The sequence below is a fragment of the Pithys albifrons genome, chromosome 5 (genome assembly GCF_047495875.1).
Source record: "Pithys albifrons albifrons isolate INPA30051 chromosome 5, PitAlb_v1, whole genome shotgun sequence".
NCBI lineage: Eukaryota > Metazoa > Chordata > Aves > Passeriformes > Thamnophilidae > Pithys > Pithys albifrons.
In genome coordinates, this window is record NC_092462.1 from 29,432,563 (window position 1) to 29,449,632 (window position 17,070).

The 17,070-nt window shown below is 39.8% G+C and overlaps 1 protein-coding gene across 1 annotated transcript in view; it reads right to left on the reverse strand.

The window, feature by feature from the left end:
* TNKS (tankyrase) overlaps nucleotides 1-17,070 on the reverse strand; it is a 135,044-nt gene that overhangs the window by 39,553 nt on the left and 78,421 nt on the right. The window contains exons 6-8 of the mRNA XM_071556071.1: nucleotides 3,549-3,643; nucleotides 651-717; nucleotides 23-209 (exon numbers count right to left, since the gene is read on the reverse strand). Of these exons, the coding sequence (XP_071412172.1) occupies nucleotides 23-209; nucleotides 651-717; nucleotides 3,549-3,643 (349 nt within the window). The remainder of the gene's footprint in view (nucleotides 1-22; nucleotides 210-650; nucleotides 718-3,548; nucleotides 3,644-17,070) is intronic.

A 17,070-nucleotide genomic window follows, 5' to 3' on the forward strand; every position in this document is an offset into this window, starting at 1 on the left:
TTTCCAGAGTGAGAATACTTACAGGTCAGTCTCTCCCTGAGCTCAGGTGTTGGAGCCATATCCACAGCGCTCTTGCCGTGGCAGTTGACCAAGGTGGGGTCTGCGCCGTGGCTCAGCAGGAGCGAGCAAACCTCCACGCGGTTCTTGGAAGCAGCCTCGTGCAAGGGGGTGAATTGCCAGAGGTCCATGGCATTCACACAGGCACCATGCTAGCACAGCACAAAAAGCCTTGGATTAGTAAGAAATCACCTTTAACAACTAAGAAGCTTACAAAATTTCATTTTATTAAAAGAATTGATTCCACTCTTTCACACATGCACAAAAAAATTAATTAAAATACCAGTATGTACAAAAATACTGTTGAATCCTCAAAAAAAATTGGAATTTCTGTGTGAACTAATTTTTGCACAGAAAAAAACCAAATAAGTTAAACTCTACTATTAGTCCAAAGAAATTAGGTGGGGAAAACCCCCCCACATATGCTATTCCACACAAAGACCTAAAGTTGCAGGCTTCTGAAATGACAATAAGATGTTCAAAACTTGTTACTACAGGAAAAAAAAGCCTTGCTTTTCAACTCTGGTATAAACAGTTTATATCTCACCTAATATCTAAATGTAAAGTAATTAACTTCCGATCCTTCTGCTTACCTTAAGCAGCAGCTCAGTAACCTCATAGTGTCCATAAGAGCATGCATTATGGAGAGGCACCAGACCACTGTATGGAAGAAGAAGGCAAATGACAAATTTATTTAAACAGCACTTTTCAGGAAGGAAGAACAATTTTCCCTCTCCAGTTCAAATATTTAAATAGTCAAATATAAAAATTAGTATCCACAAATGAATGGGAAAATCTGACTTTCCCCAATAAACCATTACTTAAGATTGACATTAAAATATGGGGGGTTGTTGCTTGCTTTCGGGGGGGCTTTTTGCTGGCGTTTTTTGTCTTCACAGGCCACAGATGTTTAATCTACCACTAAGATGAGCATTAGGGGCTTTGACACAATCTTTGTGGAAGCTATTAAGGAGGGGGGAAAATCCCACTCCACACTCCATTTGCTCACTAGTGTTCTGCTTCTGCCTAAATATGAACTCCTGTTTAAAATGCTGTGTGAAAGGCAAAACTCCCCAGGTAACATTAACATAACTCCTGGGTATATTATGAAGATGTAGAAATATCCACAGAAAGCAGATTGCTGCTCCAGACTGTGGAATGACCTGCTTTTACTCCATATTTTTATAGTACCACCTATTTAACTATTCATGATACTTCCAAGAGAGTCCCTGTAATTTTTGCACAGCTATCTTACTGCAGGCCATACTTAAAAACAACACTAGCAAAGTAAATAACCAGCATCTGGTCACAAGCACAAGACATAATAAAAAAGTCATGCATTGAAAAGGAGATGCAGAAAGGGCAATTATTGCAGAGGACAAAATGAGTTTAACTCAAGCCAAGCAAGACAGGCTACTTATGGTTCAACTATGCATAAAACACTGAAAACTATAATGAGCTCTCCATCATTAATGAAAAATGCAGGGAGTGATTCTGAGAATTGGAAAATCAACTCAAAGAGTATTTAGGACAGCAAGTAGTAGACAACAATTAAGTAAACTTAAAGTCCTTGCTCTCAGAAACAGCACTGCACAGAAGAGGGAAATTTGTTTGTGAGAAATTTTTCAAACTATTGTTTTTCCATATCACTTTTCTTAATTAGAATTTACGGGTGCATGTGTGAGATAGAGAGACTATCTAGTCCACCAAGCACCCAAAAACCTGCCCCCTTCCAACATGATGGTCATGTCAAGGTTAGTCAGCAATGACAATCACTACAGCAGTGCACTTGGCCATTTCTGTGCCATCCCTTCCCCATTCCTCTTCAGCACATTGCAACTTTGTGCACAACTACTCTTAAGGGAAGGAAAGGACCAGTGGAAAAAGAGTTGTTTCCTTAGCAGGGCTTCTCTTTGGGACTAACTAGAAGTGGTGACCATTTTGAAAATGTAGCACAGTTCTTAGGACTCTCTTTCAAGTGACCCAGTTGAAGAGAACCTAAGAGGTCTATAAAATCAGTGTAACCTAATTTAGCTCCTTAAATGAAAAGTGACATTTATTTATAGCCTTTTTACTTATAAAGTATGCATAAATAAGAAACAGCAAGGTAAAACAAAACACCACACTGATTGTAAATGCATGATGCCACTAATGAAAAGTGGGAGCTTACTAGGATGCTAGACATTTCTAAATATGCTTGGGTTGTTTGAAAGTTTAATACAGAGTAAGCATATTGGTTTCCTTCCTTTCCTTCCCCTCCTGCTCCAGCCCACAGTTCAAGTTCAACTTAGTTACTTTTCACACTTTCCAAGTGTGAAAATCATTCAACCTTCATTACAGCATCTTTGCTGGCGTTTTCCACCAACTGATGCTGAAATTTTTGAAAGGTGTAAAATACCTCAAACTTAATAATGTTGGATCTGCCTGAACAGGTATTATAGAGCTTTATTGTGGGATTTCTGTGTTTTATTTTTTTCTTGTGGTTCTTTTGGTTTTGTTTCTGGACTTGCATAATGTATCATTTTGCATTTCCCAACAAATTTAATTTAAAAAAGCCATTGGGGTGAATGGACAGACAAAAGTGCTATAATTAGACGAACTTAAAAATTTAAGCATGCTTAGGACTGGTTTGGAAAGGAAAAAAAAAGGCAAAAAAAGCTAAGAAGTTACTTTAAAATCTCTTTTACCACTAGGTTGGACTCAGCAGAAAATGAAAATATAGGAAGTGCCTCAAGTTTGCTGATAGAGACAGAACACACTCATTAATATCTTACTCTATGGACTCTGAATACAAAATGCATGTCTTTAACCAGGGGCCCAATTGCCACAATGTCAGGAATAAACCTTCCTATCAGGCCACCATGAAAATCACGTATGAGAAAACCAGAAATGTAAGGCTGAGAACAATGCACAACACATGTAATTCCAGATTTCTGACTGCTGTGGACTTTTTGTGATCTCTTACATAACTATCATCCTTACTGCAAAAATAGAGTAGTTTAGCTTCTACTCTTGATTTCTGCTGGCAGCATCGATCAAGATAGATCTCCATGGGCTCTGTGAGCACATGAGCTTTACTGATGTTACTTGGAATTACATTCATATACAACAACATAATGAAATTATATATAGGTTTTCAATGCACATTTTTTCACTAAGCCTCCATATCTTCCCCCCATACCTTCCCTAAAACAATGCTGTTAGTCCATGATTTATCAGGGTAGTCCGTGCATGAAAGTAAAGAACAAAATTTGGGAAAAAAATTAAAAGTGCAAAAGAAGACCTAAGACAACTGCAATCACAACCAGTCTGTTATTAGCGCTCTAACAAAAGTTCATTTATGATGAACCACACTCAGATTTTGAAAGTAAGTACCTCATTCTCGACCAACTATTTGAGATTATGCTGCAGCAGAAAGCAGACAAACCTTCATCTTGATTAATAGAAAACCACTGCTGCAAACAGGTAACAAATGAATTCATGTTACATACCCTTTGTCCTTTGCATGCACATCTGCACCATGCTGAAGCAGCAGCTGGACTATCCGAACCCTGTTGTATCCCGCTGCTAGGTGTAAAGGAGTGGACTGGAAAAGAAAACCAAGAATGGGAACCACATAAATGTTGTCCTGCACTTTCTGCCATTGAAGTACTCTTAGTTTCTCTTACATATTGCATCAAAATAAGTTACAGTTCCCTTCTCTGATTAGCCAAATTAACAAATGCACAGCACATGCATTCCTGTTGTCAATCCAAAAAAAATGTTCTTTAGGGTGAGGAAGAATACAGGTATTCCCTAAGGCAATAACAACCTCCTAATTAAAAATTAATTTAAATAATGGCCCAACATTGTTTTGTTTGGGGATTTTTGTTTGGTTCTTTTGGTTCTTTTTTCTCCTTCTTAATACCACAATTTTAGTTTTAGAATGCTAGAGGTTTGGGGATTTTTTAACTCATGAGCAAATTTATGCAGCTCAGGCTGCACCCTCACTGGTTACAAGACTCCTCGTATATACACTTGTTGCAACAAGTGCACAAGAAGCAGACTGCAGAACAAGAAATAATGGATCTGTCCCATAGCAAGAGTGTTTGTCTCAGATCTGCACCAAAGTAGCTCTATGTGTTCTGTACTGTGCCAAGACACAGCAAACTCTCTGCAGTTTGCAGTTTCCTGCAAAATACAGACCTGCAACACTAATTCACTGTGCTGCATAACAGAGTAGTAACACCTTTCTCCATAGATAACTTCTATGAATTTTAACTGAAAGCTTTTGAGTTGAGTACAGTAATTCCTCTTGAAGTTGATTTTAAAAAGCTTTTTATTATGAAACAAATTTTGTGTGCTGTCTCAGTCTGAAGGGACTGCTTTATTACACAAATTCGTAAAGCTGTTTCCTCCTTCACAAAGCTGAGCAGCAGAGGATTTTAAAGGAATCTTTGTTGCAATTTATTTTGTGGCATGCAACCAAACAATACAATTTTATTACAGTAAAATCCCATACATAAACCAGATTGAAACCTGGGAAAATTTACATATCTCACAGTATTGTGCCAAGTACAGATTTACTGTCAGCATTTCAACATCACTATACAGCAGTACATGTGAGATGTTAATTTCACTGTTATTTCCAGGAGTACATAATTAGTATGTCCGTAACTTGGAGTAGTCTGTATTGTATTTCACTACAGGCTCAACACTTCGATGCTTTCCACCAGAAACAGTTAACTCCTTTGGCACCTATCGGGTGTCCTGTCCTGTGTATCACAGTGAGGACACAGCTCGTACTGTCAGAAATAACAGCACAGGAACTGGTTCAGAAAAACACCTGGATAACTCAGTTAATTTAGAGAAGCAGATATGCAAGTTTCCACAAGACCTATCTTCTGAATTGTCTATGCTCAAAATAAGGACCTCTAACATCTCTAACCCAAAGATCCCTAAAACATTTCCAAAGTACAAAATATCAATAACAACAAAACATGTCCAACCTTTTAAGTGTTTGCCCATTGGAACTGTAGGATCTACTGCTATCAGAAGCTTCTATACTGAATTAACAATTTAGATTGATCCAGAAGGCATTGCATTCTTTTTGTATCTGTCCCTATTACAAAATAGCTGTCTTCTGCATGCATATCATAAACACTAAAGAAAATGTGGATAAAGATGATGCCACTATTAACATTATAAGGATACTTCAGTACTGTTTATTCTGACAATGGTTGTGGTACTAAATCAAGTTCTATCAATTGAATTAGTAACTCAGAAAACCTGAAAGGAAGTTGAAATGGATTGCAGAAAAGTCAGTCCATTGAAATGTCTAAACTCCAGAAGAAATTGGAGCAAGCACTAAATATTTGGACCACTGCAGTATCCTTTAACCTCACTACAATTAAACTACATCCACTCTTGCCTACATGCAACAATAGCAGGCTTCCAAAATGATGCTTTACTCATATTAAACATTACTAACAGAGATGTTCTCAGTAAAGATACATCAACCCCAGAGTCTTTCACTCCTTAAAATTAAAAGAAGAACTGTTATGACTCAAGCTGGAGCTTTGCAGTTTGTATTTCTAGAATTAGTGAACCTGCATTTGCCAAAACTTCATTAGAGAAGAAATCCAAAATATTTCAAGTCTATAGTTCCAGGACAACATAAGTGAAGCAAAACAGTGTCATACCAAATCTTCAGACAACTTGTATCCTTGACTTTCAAAAAGGTGAGCTGCTTCCTTCTCCTTGAGCAAGGCCACACAGACCCCCCAGTCCCCTGAATGAACACAGCATCCAGTGTCTTCCCCAGCACACCAGAAGTGTTCAGCTGCAGCCAGGCACTGGATGTTTGGCCTTCTGATCCACAGCAGCTCCCGTGGAGCTGTGTGCTGTGCCATGGCTGCCTCTCCAAGGAGGAGTCCACAGATGCTCCCTGTGCCCACCCCTGGAGACAAGGCTGAGATCTTCACTGGTCTGCATGCTTGACTCTGCAGCTGCAAACCACATATCCCAGAGGAACACGCAGTGCTGGAGAGGCAGGGAGTTAGAGGGTCAGAGAGCACTTGACTGATGGGCAGGGGCCAGTCAACACACACACACATACAGGGTGTGCAGAAGCAGGGATCCTGGAGGCTGCTCCCCCTGTATCCACAAGCCAGCACTGACAGCTGTTCATTAGTTTGGCTACAAGCCTCTTAAAATGCTGGGCTCACATCAGCTTCAGGAAAGAGAAAGCAGCAAGGTCCTGCCTCCACGATTTTTTTAAGAACTGCTTTTCCTTTCTCGTGAGAAAGTGAATTCATTAATATTATAGTTAATAGTTAAAAATACTAATCTGGAGATACAAGCTTGTATGCTAATTACATAATCTAGGTATCTAAAAGATAATGTTGTGCTACATGAACTATTCATTATAAGGGATTATGAGCCCTACGGAAAAGAAACCCAACAAATAAAAAGGTGAATGATGGCAGCAGAGACTGATTTTTAAAAATACCATGCTATTTATATAGCACCAGAGAAGTAGAAACCAACTACCACAAAAAGCAGTATTGTATACTGCACCTGCAAGGTACATGAAACAAATTACTTAATATTAAGAGATTTAATTAAGCTATCAATTAACCCTTCCTCCCATATCTTGCAATTAGTTGGCAAGACTTACTAACAAAAATCCCTAGAGGGCACTTACCTTGTAAGACTCACATTCACAGTTACCAAACCAATCACACTGTCTTACTTGCTAGTGTAATTAAAAAGAGTATATCTCCATTTTTATTAAGTAAAGTAGACCCTCATGCAAGACGCTCACATTATCTGAAAGTTTTATGGCAGCTGTAATTGCGCCAAAGCAGGTCCTGTGCATTCCAAGGAACATCACTGTACACACGATGGCAATTGCTGTCAGCCTGTTACCTACAATTCATACTACAGCAGGTATGTTTGCCTGAAGTCTTTTTGATAATGTGTCACCTGGGAATGCAAGAAATGCATTTTTTACATTTTAAAAAATGTATATACAGCAGTTTGATACTATTTTCAATGAGGCTTGAGTATTTTCACACTGCTTCATTACCAACAGCTGATTTGTTGACCCCTGTTCAAGGCCAGCCGCTTTGGACTTGCTGTCCCCTGTTCACCTGCCTCAAACGAAAGGGGCCCCGAGGAATCTTCAGCACTGCTGAGCAGCTTCTACTGAAATCTGGAAACTGGTTTCAACATACTCTCCACAGGCAACATGGGAGTGCTAGTTCCAAGCATCATCCACTTCCCTTCCTATCTTGCTAAAGAGCCTTCAGCAGCTCTTGGATGGTAATGCTGCCACTGCTTCAGAAGAAAGCTTCATTTCCAGATTCAAATTGTGTATTTTAAGGGCAATTTTAAACCAAGGGATCTTATGTAATGCTCTTATATTATGCATTATCTGCATGATTAATAACAGCTGCAGGAACTGTTTTAAGAACCAATATTCTCTGCTCTCGCTTCCTATGACCAAAATCTTTATATAATGCTATCTGATAACGATCTTAATCACTGTGTTTCTCTCATTTCCAAGTTCCCATCCCGAAGGCTGTTGGAATCAATACACAAGAATCTTATTACATATATGATGCCTCTGCATAACTTATTTACAACTCTATATAGTGATTTAGAAGCACCATAAATCAATTTAACCTTCTACAAGAAGGGCATTCTTATAATAAAGAGGCAAAACCCTGATTTTAAGAGACGGCTCTGGCCTTGATATATTATGGCTACTCTCATGCTCAGAAGGTCCCCACAGGGAAATGCACTAGTAAGGGTGGCTCTTACACCAACAGGCCAACAAGTATAACTTGACAAAAAACATCTAAGGTACACTCGTATGCTTGTTGTTATCTCTTCTACAACATCCTGCTGACAAAGGACATAAAAAAAAAAACCAAAAAAAGGAGGGATTTTAAAATGTATTGTGTAGACTTTAATACTCTTACATACGTGTCTTTTTTTACCATGTCTAAAATTATCTTCAGGTTTGGTTGACTTGGAAATTGCAGGTATGCAGCAAACTCCTATTTAGTGTAGGTCAAACAGAACCTTTACTCTAATCAGATCATATTGCCCATAGAGAACAGTAGCAATAAAAATACCCTAAAATATTTGTAGTTTGTCTTACAAACTCCCTTCAGAGGAGTGTTTCACCTCTTTTGAATTAAGGAAAGAGCAGAGGGGTTTCTAATTGTAGAAGGGAGCTTTGCTTCACAGTTTTGCATAAAACTCTTTTGAAAGATGTTCTCACTCCTCGTAAAGCAAACAACTTGTACTTCCCTATGTTAGAATTTATGACAGAATCTTTCTTTCCAATCACAACAGTCTGTGCTTGAGGCTGCTCTCTTACAGACATCTCTAAAATGAACTGCATCAATCATGAGGGCATATCAGGAAGAAATTCTGGATGCAAGTGGAGTACCTCCTGTCACTACTTTATCATTCTGATTAATGGGGTAAGAAAGCAAGTTGCAACAACACCACAATGTTACAGACACCTTCCTGAACTTTTCCACTGTGGAAACAATCAGGCTTTTCCTTTGCTGCTCAGACACCTACTTGCATCCTAATTTTAAACAGTGCACCAATCTTACACCTTGGTTTTTAAACGCAGTTGAAGGCTTTCTTGGGAAATACCTCATTGACATTTGTTTGCATGGTGCCAAGACTGGACTTACATACAAAAACATTTCCTTCTGGAAACACATATTTCAAATAACTCAAAATAATTATTTTATATTCGTGCTACAATACTCTTTCTTACACACTAGGTACTACAGCAATAAAGGTCCCTAATCCTGTTCGAGGGTTCATGCTCTTAATGAGCAGGAAAGGGTCTGTGCTGTTCACCAACCACATGGCTTATCAACTTCAGCCACCCAAATAGTGCAGCTTCCTTGGCCATTTTATAGCAGTACTGAGTTATTTAAATTCATGGTTGACAATTATGCTTCAGGGACAAACTTAACAGATGCTGCTCCAGGAAAACAAGTAATGTTGGCACTGCTGATTGCAGATGAGCTACCTGCAACTCCAGAGATAAATACCAAGGGGATGAAGAACCTAAACTACTTTCTTATGTTAAAAAAAACCAAACCAAACCCAAAACCGACAAACAAGCAAATGAAAACAAACAAAATTCCTAAAGACAAGGATGATGAAATTCTTAAGGAAGACATTTCTCACTTCATTGTTTCCAGTGGTAACTTAACTGCTTCATGTTCAGAACACAGTCAGTAGTAGTTAATCAGACTGTTGAACAGGACAGGCTTAGTATAGCAAAATTCAGAAAAGCATCATGTCACAAATTTCAGATAGTGCTTTCTAACAGCTCATCACAGGGGAAATTAACTGAACCGCTCACTAATTCAGAATCTGCAAGTCCACAGTATCTTAATTTAGAGCTCTGGTATATCAGATGATCTCTTGGCAGATGTGGGGGTGGGGGTGGTGAGGAACCAACTGTTTTGAGCTATAAGCCAGCAAAGACAAAACCTGCTTCATGTCATAGACACAGTAGTGCTAGGGCAGAGAATCACTGGCCAGAAATGTTCATAAACTGTAGGAAATTATGAGTTAAAACCCACAGAAACGGAAGATTAAAAGTACTGCAAACACACTGGCAGAATGAGCCCTCATGTGGAGAAGGTTTACTTGTGTGATAGACCAAGACTCTTCTGCTCCCCATATCCAGTGAGTGTTCAACTCTCTTCCTTCACAGGCGGCTGTACTGTCCAAACTACTGAGTACTAAATGTTTCTCCAGTAGATCCAACCTTTGAGAGACAACATAATTTTCTGATTCCATGTCTGAACCTCAAAGATTGCGTGACAAGCATCGTTTCTACACATTAACACAGTGAGTGACCTGTTGTACTGCAAGTTGGCCTAAGAGTTGACAAATAAGGGGGCAGGAGATTTAGGAAAGGGCTTTTTTGGGGTAGGCAAGGACTAACAGCATGACCAGCATAATCTTGCACAGGGGTAGACAAAGAAATAACTGGAGTGTCTCTGTCTCAAGGACAAAAGAAGGTAGAACAGGAAATGAGTGCTTTCACTTTTCTGCTCAGAAACTACTCCTGGTAGCATAGAGATAGTGGCACCACAGAAAACAGTAAGTACATGAAGACCAACAGGATGTGCCTAGAAAGCAAAAGAAGGTAAAGGCCAAAGACATCTTTCTAACAGGAGAGAAAGCATGCAATCACCACAGGACCACACAACAAAAGAAAGTTTCATCTACAGAGGCACTCTTAAGGTGAATGTTTGAAAACAACCATGAAAAAAACCTACTAAATCCGAGAAGAAAAACCCTGTCTCCCTTGCCTAGCAAGTTTCTTCAGACAATGACACTTGACTTGCAAAATTATAGAGAATATTATATTTACACTAGGATGGCAGATCTTTAATCCATGTAGATAGCTGTGGAAGTTATTCTCTTAACAGTAGCTATATAAAATAAATAACTGAAATTGATTACTACAGAGAAAAGGAAGCGAAGTCAAACCTGAAAGAGCGTCATTACCTGGCAGAAAAAGGGCTAAAAGGCCAGAAGAAAGAGAGATACTCCAAGACAGAAGGCAGCAACCATGTTTAGAAATAACTTTAAAAACAAAGATCAATCTGATTCAGAACAAAAAGCAGGTATGGCAAAGTGATAAAAGGGATCTCAGCCCCTCAAACATTAATTAGGAAGCTTAGGTCCCTCACAACTCCACACTAAGGTGCTGCCACTATTTTCAGATGCACCTAGAAGTATAGACTAAGGGAGAAATTGTAAAGAGCTGGGAGAGACACTTAAAATGAGAACACCATTGATCTCTGAAAGATGTCATAAACAGCAGGTCCCGTAAATGGGGCACTAGTGATCACTGACCTCTTCCTAAACAAGAATTAAAATGCAACACCTCCTCCCTCCCTTGAAACTCTTTGGTGTTTGCACATATCTCAACCTACCAACCATTTGGCAAAATAGTTCCACAGAGCATGTGTCAGCAAAGCTGATCAACATCACTCAAAAAACTCCACAGTGCTCTCAGAAAACTGATTCTTACAGGAATCTCTTCCATTTCTACATGTAAATGATGAAAGTTTAGCTGGGGATGGAACTACAATTTGAAAAAAATTCTGGAGCTTCCACCATAAAATAGAATTTGTAGTTTTTCCAGGTTCAGAAGCACAGAAAACATCTGTGACAGCACTCAGTGACACAGGGAGATGAATTTTGATATGGATTATCAGAGAAGCAGAGGAGTATACACTGTTTCTTTGGTGATAGATGCTGACAGCTGATAGAGTAGTGGCTTGCTGAGTTACAGGAAGAAGAAACTGCAGTAAAGACCCACTCTCTTCTCCTAAGGGAATGCCACTGATGTTATTTAACAGTGAAGGGACATGAAAGCTGCCTTGAAAGACATGGCAGAACACTACACAGAAACTACTTACAATATTATTGTGTCCAGCATGGCCATTTTTGTTGCTTCTTTCCATCACCTAGAACCTGTCAGAAATTCAAGTGAAAAATGACAAATCTGAAGTGAGGCACTGAGGCTCTTGCTGAGGCCAAGGTGAGAAGAAACTGGCTCAGCAATGTTAAGTAAAATCATCAGAGGGTATTCAAATCCCTAGCAGTCCAAGGAGCAATTAGCAACACCTGCCGGCTAGAGAACAAACTCATCCAGGCTGGTGGACTGAGCACACAGGATTTTGTCACGTTAACAGCTGGAATTCTTTATTTGTTAAATTGCACACTGGAAGCAGTGATTCAAGTTCAGTGCACAGGGAAGAACAGATGCTACTGCTGCTGGTCTGAGCAATGTGGCACAGAGAGCCAAGCTGCTGCAGTTTTTGAGAGCACCTTAGTGCCAGTCAGCACAGCCTGCAGCCCAAGTTTCAGCCCAACAATCTCACCAAAGTGCAAGCTGCAAATGCTTGCCACACCAGGAGAAATGGGATGACACAACTTTCTCCCCTCTTCCAGCACAAATACATACATTTTTATCTGTCCTGTCGGCCAGTGTCAGAAGCCTTAAAATCTTGTTCTTTAATTATTTGTTTAGGCTGCTGTTTCCTCTTTTTAAAGAAATACTTTTGTGTTGCTCTGGCAGCATGAAAAAGTGTTAACAAGAGGTTCCTGTCCAAACAGTCGTGCCAGATGACTGGGGAAGGCCTGCATACCAGCATTAAAGTAATCTGAAGATGAACACTGGAACACCAGATAACTGAAACTGCTGGGGGTTTTTGGTGTTGCAGTCTATTTCCACTTGCTATCAAAATCTTCATAGAGCCATAGAATATCCTAAGTTGGAAGGGACCCACAAAGATCATTGAGTCCAGCTCTTAGCCCTGCACAGGACCATCCCAAGAGGCACACCATATAGGGGTCCGTTGGGGGTCACCCTTTATTGGGGTCCCCTTATCCCGAGTACTGGGGGCACAGTGTGAATGACAGTCAGAATTGCTCAGGCACAGCAGGCATCAGAAGGCTTTGATCAGAAGACTTTATTCAATATAGATTAACAGGCAGTTCCTCATAGCTCATAGTAGAAGAAGCAGTTCCTAGTAGTTCCAGTTAGATCTAGTTCTCACTCAGTAACGTCCACACCTTTTATATCCTCTCACATCCAACATGCCATGACATTATTGGTTAACCAATTCACCTCACATACACCACAGCCTCTCACTGGCTACAAGACCACACACACTCCAGGTAGCTCTCTTAAAGGTGAACTCCAAACAGCTTTCCTTAAGGGATGCACTCACTGTCACCCCCACAACACCATGTGCCTGAGAGTATTGTACAAATGCTTCTTGAACTCTGTCAGGTATGGTGCTGTGACTGCTTCCCTGGGGAGCCTGTTCCAGTGCCCAACCACTCTGGGTGAAGAATCTCTCTCTAATATCCAACCTAAACCTCCCCTGACAAAACTTCAGGCCATTCCCTTGGGTCCTGTCACTGGTCCCCACAGAGAAGAGATCAGTGCCTGCCCCTCCCCTTCCCCTCACAAGGAAGTTGTAACTGCAATGAGGTCTCCCCTCAGTCTCCTCCAGGCTGAACAGACCAAGTGCCCTCAGCTGCTCCTCATTCAGCTTCCCCTCAAGGCTCTTCATCACTTGCATTGCCCTCCTCTGGACGCTCTCCAAGAGCTTCATATCTTTCTTGTGGCACCCAAAACTGCATACAATATTCCAGGTGAGGCCGCCCCAGTGCAGAGCAGAGTGGGACAATCCCCTCCCTTGCCCAGCTGGCGATGCTGTGCCTGATGCCCCCCAGGACACAGTTGGCCCTCCTGGCTGCCAGGGCACTGCTGACTCATATTCAGCTTGCACTGACCAGGACCCCCAGGTCCCTTTCCATGGCACTGCTTTCCAGCATCTCATTCCCCAGTCTGTATGTACGTCAATCTTTTTTCCACCACAGTTAACTAACAATACTTTATTTTTCTTTTCTTTTTCCACATTTTATTATTTTTTCCACTTCCCCCATTCCATCTTTATATATTTACTTTGCTTCACCTCCTTCCCCTTCCAACTAGAAACTTTCCAGGCTTTTGTTGGTAAGATTTTCCCATTACTAAGAAAGAAAAGCTTCTCAGAATACATTAATTTGACTATTCTCCCTACTAACATGACTTCAAATCAGCACCTCACTAATTTTATTGAAACAGGGGTCAGAATGAACTCTGTTAAAAACAGCACTTGCAAATTGATTGCATTTCAGCTCCATTGCTCAGTAAAAATGTTTATATCTTACATTTTCGAATTAAATTAAAACATGAAATATAAAATAATTCATAAAATTAAATACACAAAATGTTCTTTTTGCATTGCAGTGATAATTAACAAATTTTGTAATTTAATGGCTTTATAACCCAGTCAAGACTTCACTGTTCCTTTGAAAAGAAACCGTGCAAAATACAAGAAAAAAGGCAGAGAATTTATCTTGTATTTCCAATTGAAAAGTTATGGTTATTAGAAAATTAATATTTGAAAGAATTTAATCTGTAAGAAATAAGTTTCCTTTATAAGTAGACACATATTATATTACTTGGAAAAGACTAATCAAATCACCTCAATTTTCTTGTTCATCAATGACACATCCATCATCAGTTACAATGCCCTATTTTGGCATTTTCCTCCCCTTTTATCATTCATCTGCAGCCTGCTCAGTCTACTTAAACAATACTTTTAGAAACGGTAATGTAAATACTCCTCTTCTTGCACATAAGTATTTTGCCATTCTTTTCATCTGGAACTAAATTGATCAGTCTAAATTCTCCATACAACCTCTAAAGTCAATGATGGGGTTGTATGAGCAAGTGATAACTGATGTGCCGAGAGAAATCAGAGAGGCAGCAAGGGTAGAAAACACAAGGGCTTTGGGTGGCTTAAGAAGTGAAATGTTAGGATGCTATCAGTGACTGTTCTACAGAGAAGGTGGCTAGGAAGGCCATAAGGGTAAATGCAACTACTGAGCTGGTACCAAGTGACACCTGTTGCAAACCTTTGTAGTAGAAGCTGTTTTTCATAGCAGCTGTAACACACTCAGACTCAACTTATCTACAGGGAAAGCGCTTGCTAAAATAATCCAGCATGATGCACTAACCTTCAGAAAATGGAGCTATTGAAAGAGGTGAGAAGTGTTTTAATAGTAAGCTAAAAGTGGTAGGTAAGAGAATGATGTCCTTGCAGACAGCACGAAAACTACTAACAGGGACAATACTGGAAACACCGTGCTAATGCACACCTTCTGTTGGGAAGGGCTTGATATAGTGAAGGAAGCCACCATAACCAACAGCAAGCTGAAAGAGTTTACTAGTATTAAGGAGACATCATTCAAAAAGCTGAATTTGCAAGATAAAGAAAATAACAATGACCACAAACTCCAGCAGTTTAGAGATAACAATACAAGCAGACAGGCAAAAACAGTTTAAGCAGTAACTGGTGAAAGGAATTCCAAGCAGCCATAACTTCTTGCAATCCCCTAGGAGCACAGAATGCACCTGCCAGTCCAGTGTGGCAAGGTATGGAGTTCTTACATGTGAGAAGACATTGTGAAGAAGGTCTTTGCATGCTATACATCTTAGAAGAAACAATAACTCTCATACCAGGATCCTGGTGAGTGAGCATGTGCATAACTGGGGAAGCTTGGCAAAGGATTTGTCTGAAACTAAACTAAGCATAAAAGAGGTAATCATACATAAATGAACATCAACAAATTGCCAGGACCAGACTGGATTCACTTAAGAGAGCACTGGAGAACGAAGTAGGTGAAGTACTAGTGGTATGTGACATTCACTTAAGATTATCTTGGTACATGAAAACATGAAAGTTGCAAACTTATCATCAACACACATTTTGGGGAACTATGTACAGGCCTGTAATGTTGAAGCTGAATAAACACAATCTGCTTGGGAAGAATCAACAGTGTTAAGGTGAGTTCCACCTTTAAAACTCTCTGAGTTTTCTGAAGCGGTCAACAAGCATGTGCAGAAGGGTAAGCAAACTGATACAGGATATACAGGTACTCAACAGTTTTTAACTAAATCCTTGCCAGTGGTTTGTAAGGAAGATGATGTTAGGTCCTCAGGTTGTGAAAGAGCAAAGAGACCAAAACCCCTAGTCTTGTGAAATTTCTAATTCTGCTTTGCAAAATGTTGCTTGCATAGCAAGGCTGCTTAACTCATGAAACAGCATGAAGTGATGAAGCTGCTTTGTTCTGGTACAACCTGTCTAGTAATTATTAGAAACTAGTGTACCATGTGTTAGAAGTAATAAATTAAGTACACTTGGACATTTGAAGTAAGTATGAGAGCCAAGATTTTCCAAGATTTTCCAAGTTTGACAGGTCATGTCATTGAACAAAAAAAAGGCATAACAGTGATGAAGACGCTTCAAGACCACTTGAGGGATGAAGTCAGGAGACCATTACCCAAATTTCAAGCCAAAAGGAAAGCTTTGCCCAAGACTTTGCCCAGTCATTAATATGGAAATCAGAAGCTGTAACTATGATCTCAAGACTGTATAAATGGCTTATTTTACACAAACAAGTCAGGCAAGTTTTTGCCCAGTATGAACTGGCTTGCCTCCAATGTTGTCAATAAATACCTTTGCTGCTAAAAAGACAAAAAGCTTCTTAGCAGCTATTTATTTCAAGGTATTTTTCATTATCAGGTTGGTTGTGCAGAGGTGGGAAACAATGTTCAATTAAATGACATATGTCACAATAGAGGAAGGCCACAAAGTACTCTAGTGTGGCATTCAAAAGTGAAAAGCAACAAGAAAGCAGAACAGTTCACTTCTCAGTACTTTTCCCGCTCACATACAGGGTTATACAGGGATTTTGAGAAGGAAGTGACATCAGGCATAGAAACAGCACCTACAGTATTCACTATAGTCAACCACATACACAAGTCAAATGTATGAAGTCCACGGATTGAGCTGCCACATTTCAACTCAAAACACCACCTTAGCAAGCATGGTGAAGGAAAGGGGCTCCACTCTCAAGATCAGCATAGAAGAAACACCATCAGTACTCTACATCTGGATGCTCTGTGTTAGGGCCAAATCCAGAGCACACTTTGAGTGAATGTACACAAAATATTACATGGCAGCTCTGCCCAAGTCTGCCAGTTTGACTTGTTTGCTCTAGACACTAGATGGATAATAGTGTAATGCAAGAAGTCATCTACTGTGCTAAGCTAATCATCAAGGGGAAAACAGTTCAGGTATAAAAGATCCCCATATCTTCAACACATTAGAAGGCTGCCCCTAAGAGTACATTAAGACTTAACAAATATGATTTCTTGAACTTTACAGAACAATACAAAGAGTAAACAATTTCTTCCCAGTCCTTCAGTGCACAATTTCTGTTTGTGGACATCATAGACTAAACTGCAAATAACAGGTGAAGGGATATTCACTGAAATGTTTGGGGGGAAATATTTGAGATCTCATAACAGAAACTTAGAGCAGGGGGATCAGTTTTACATTT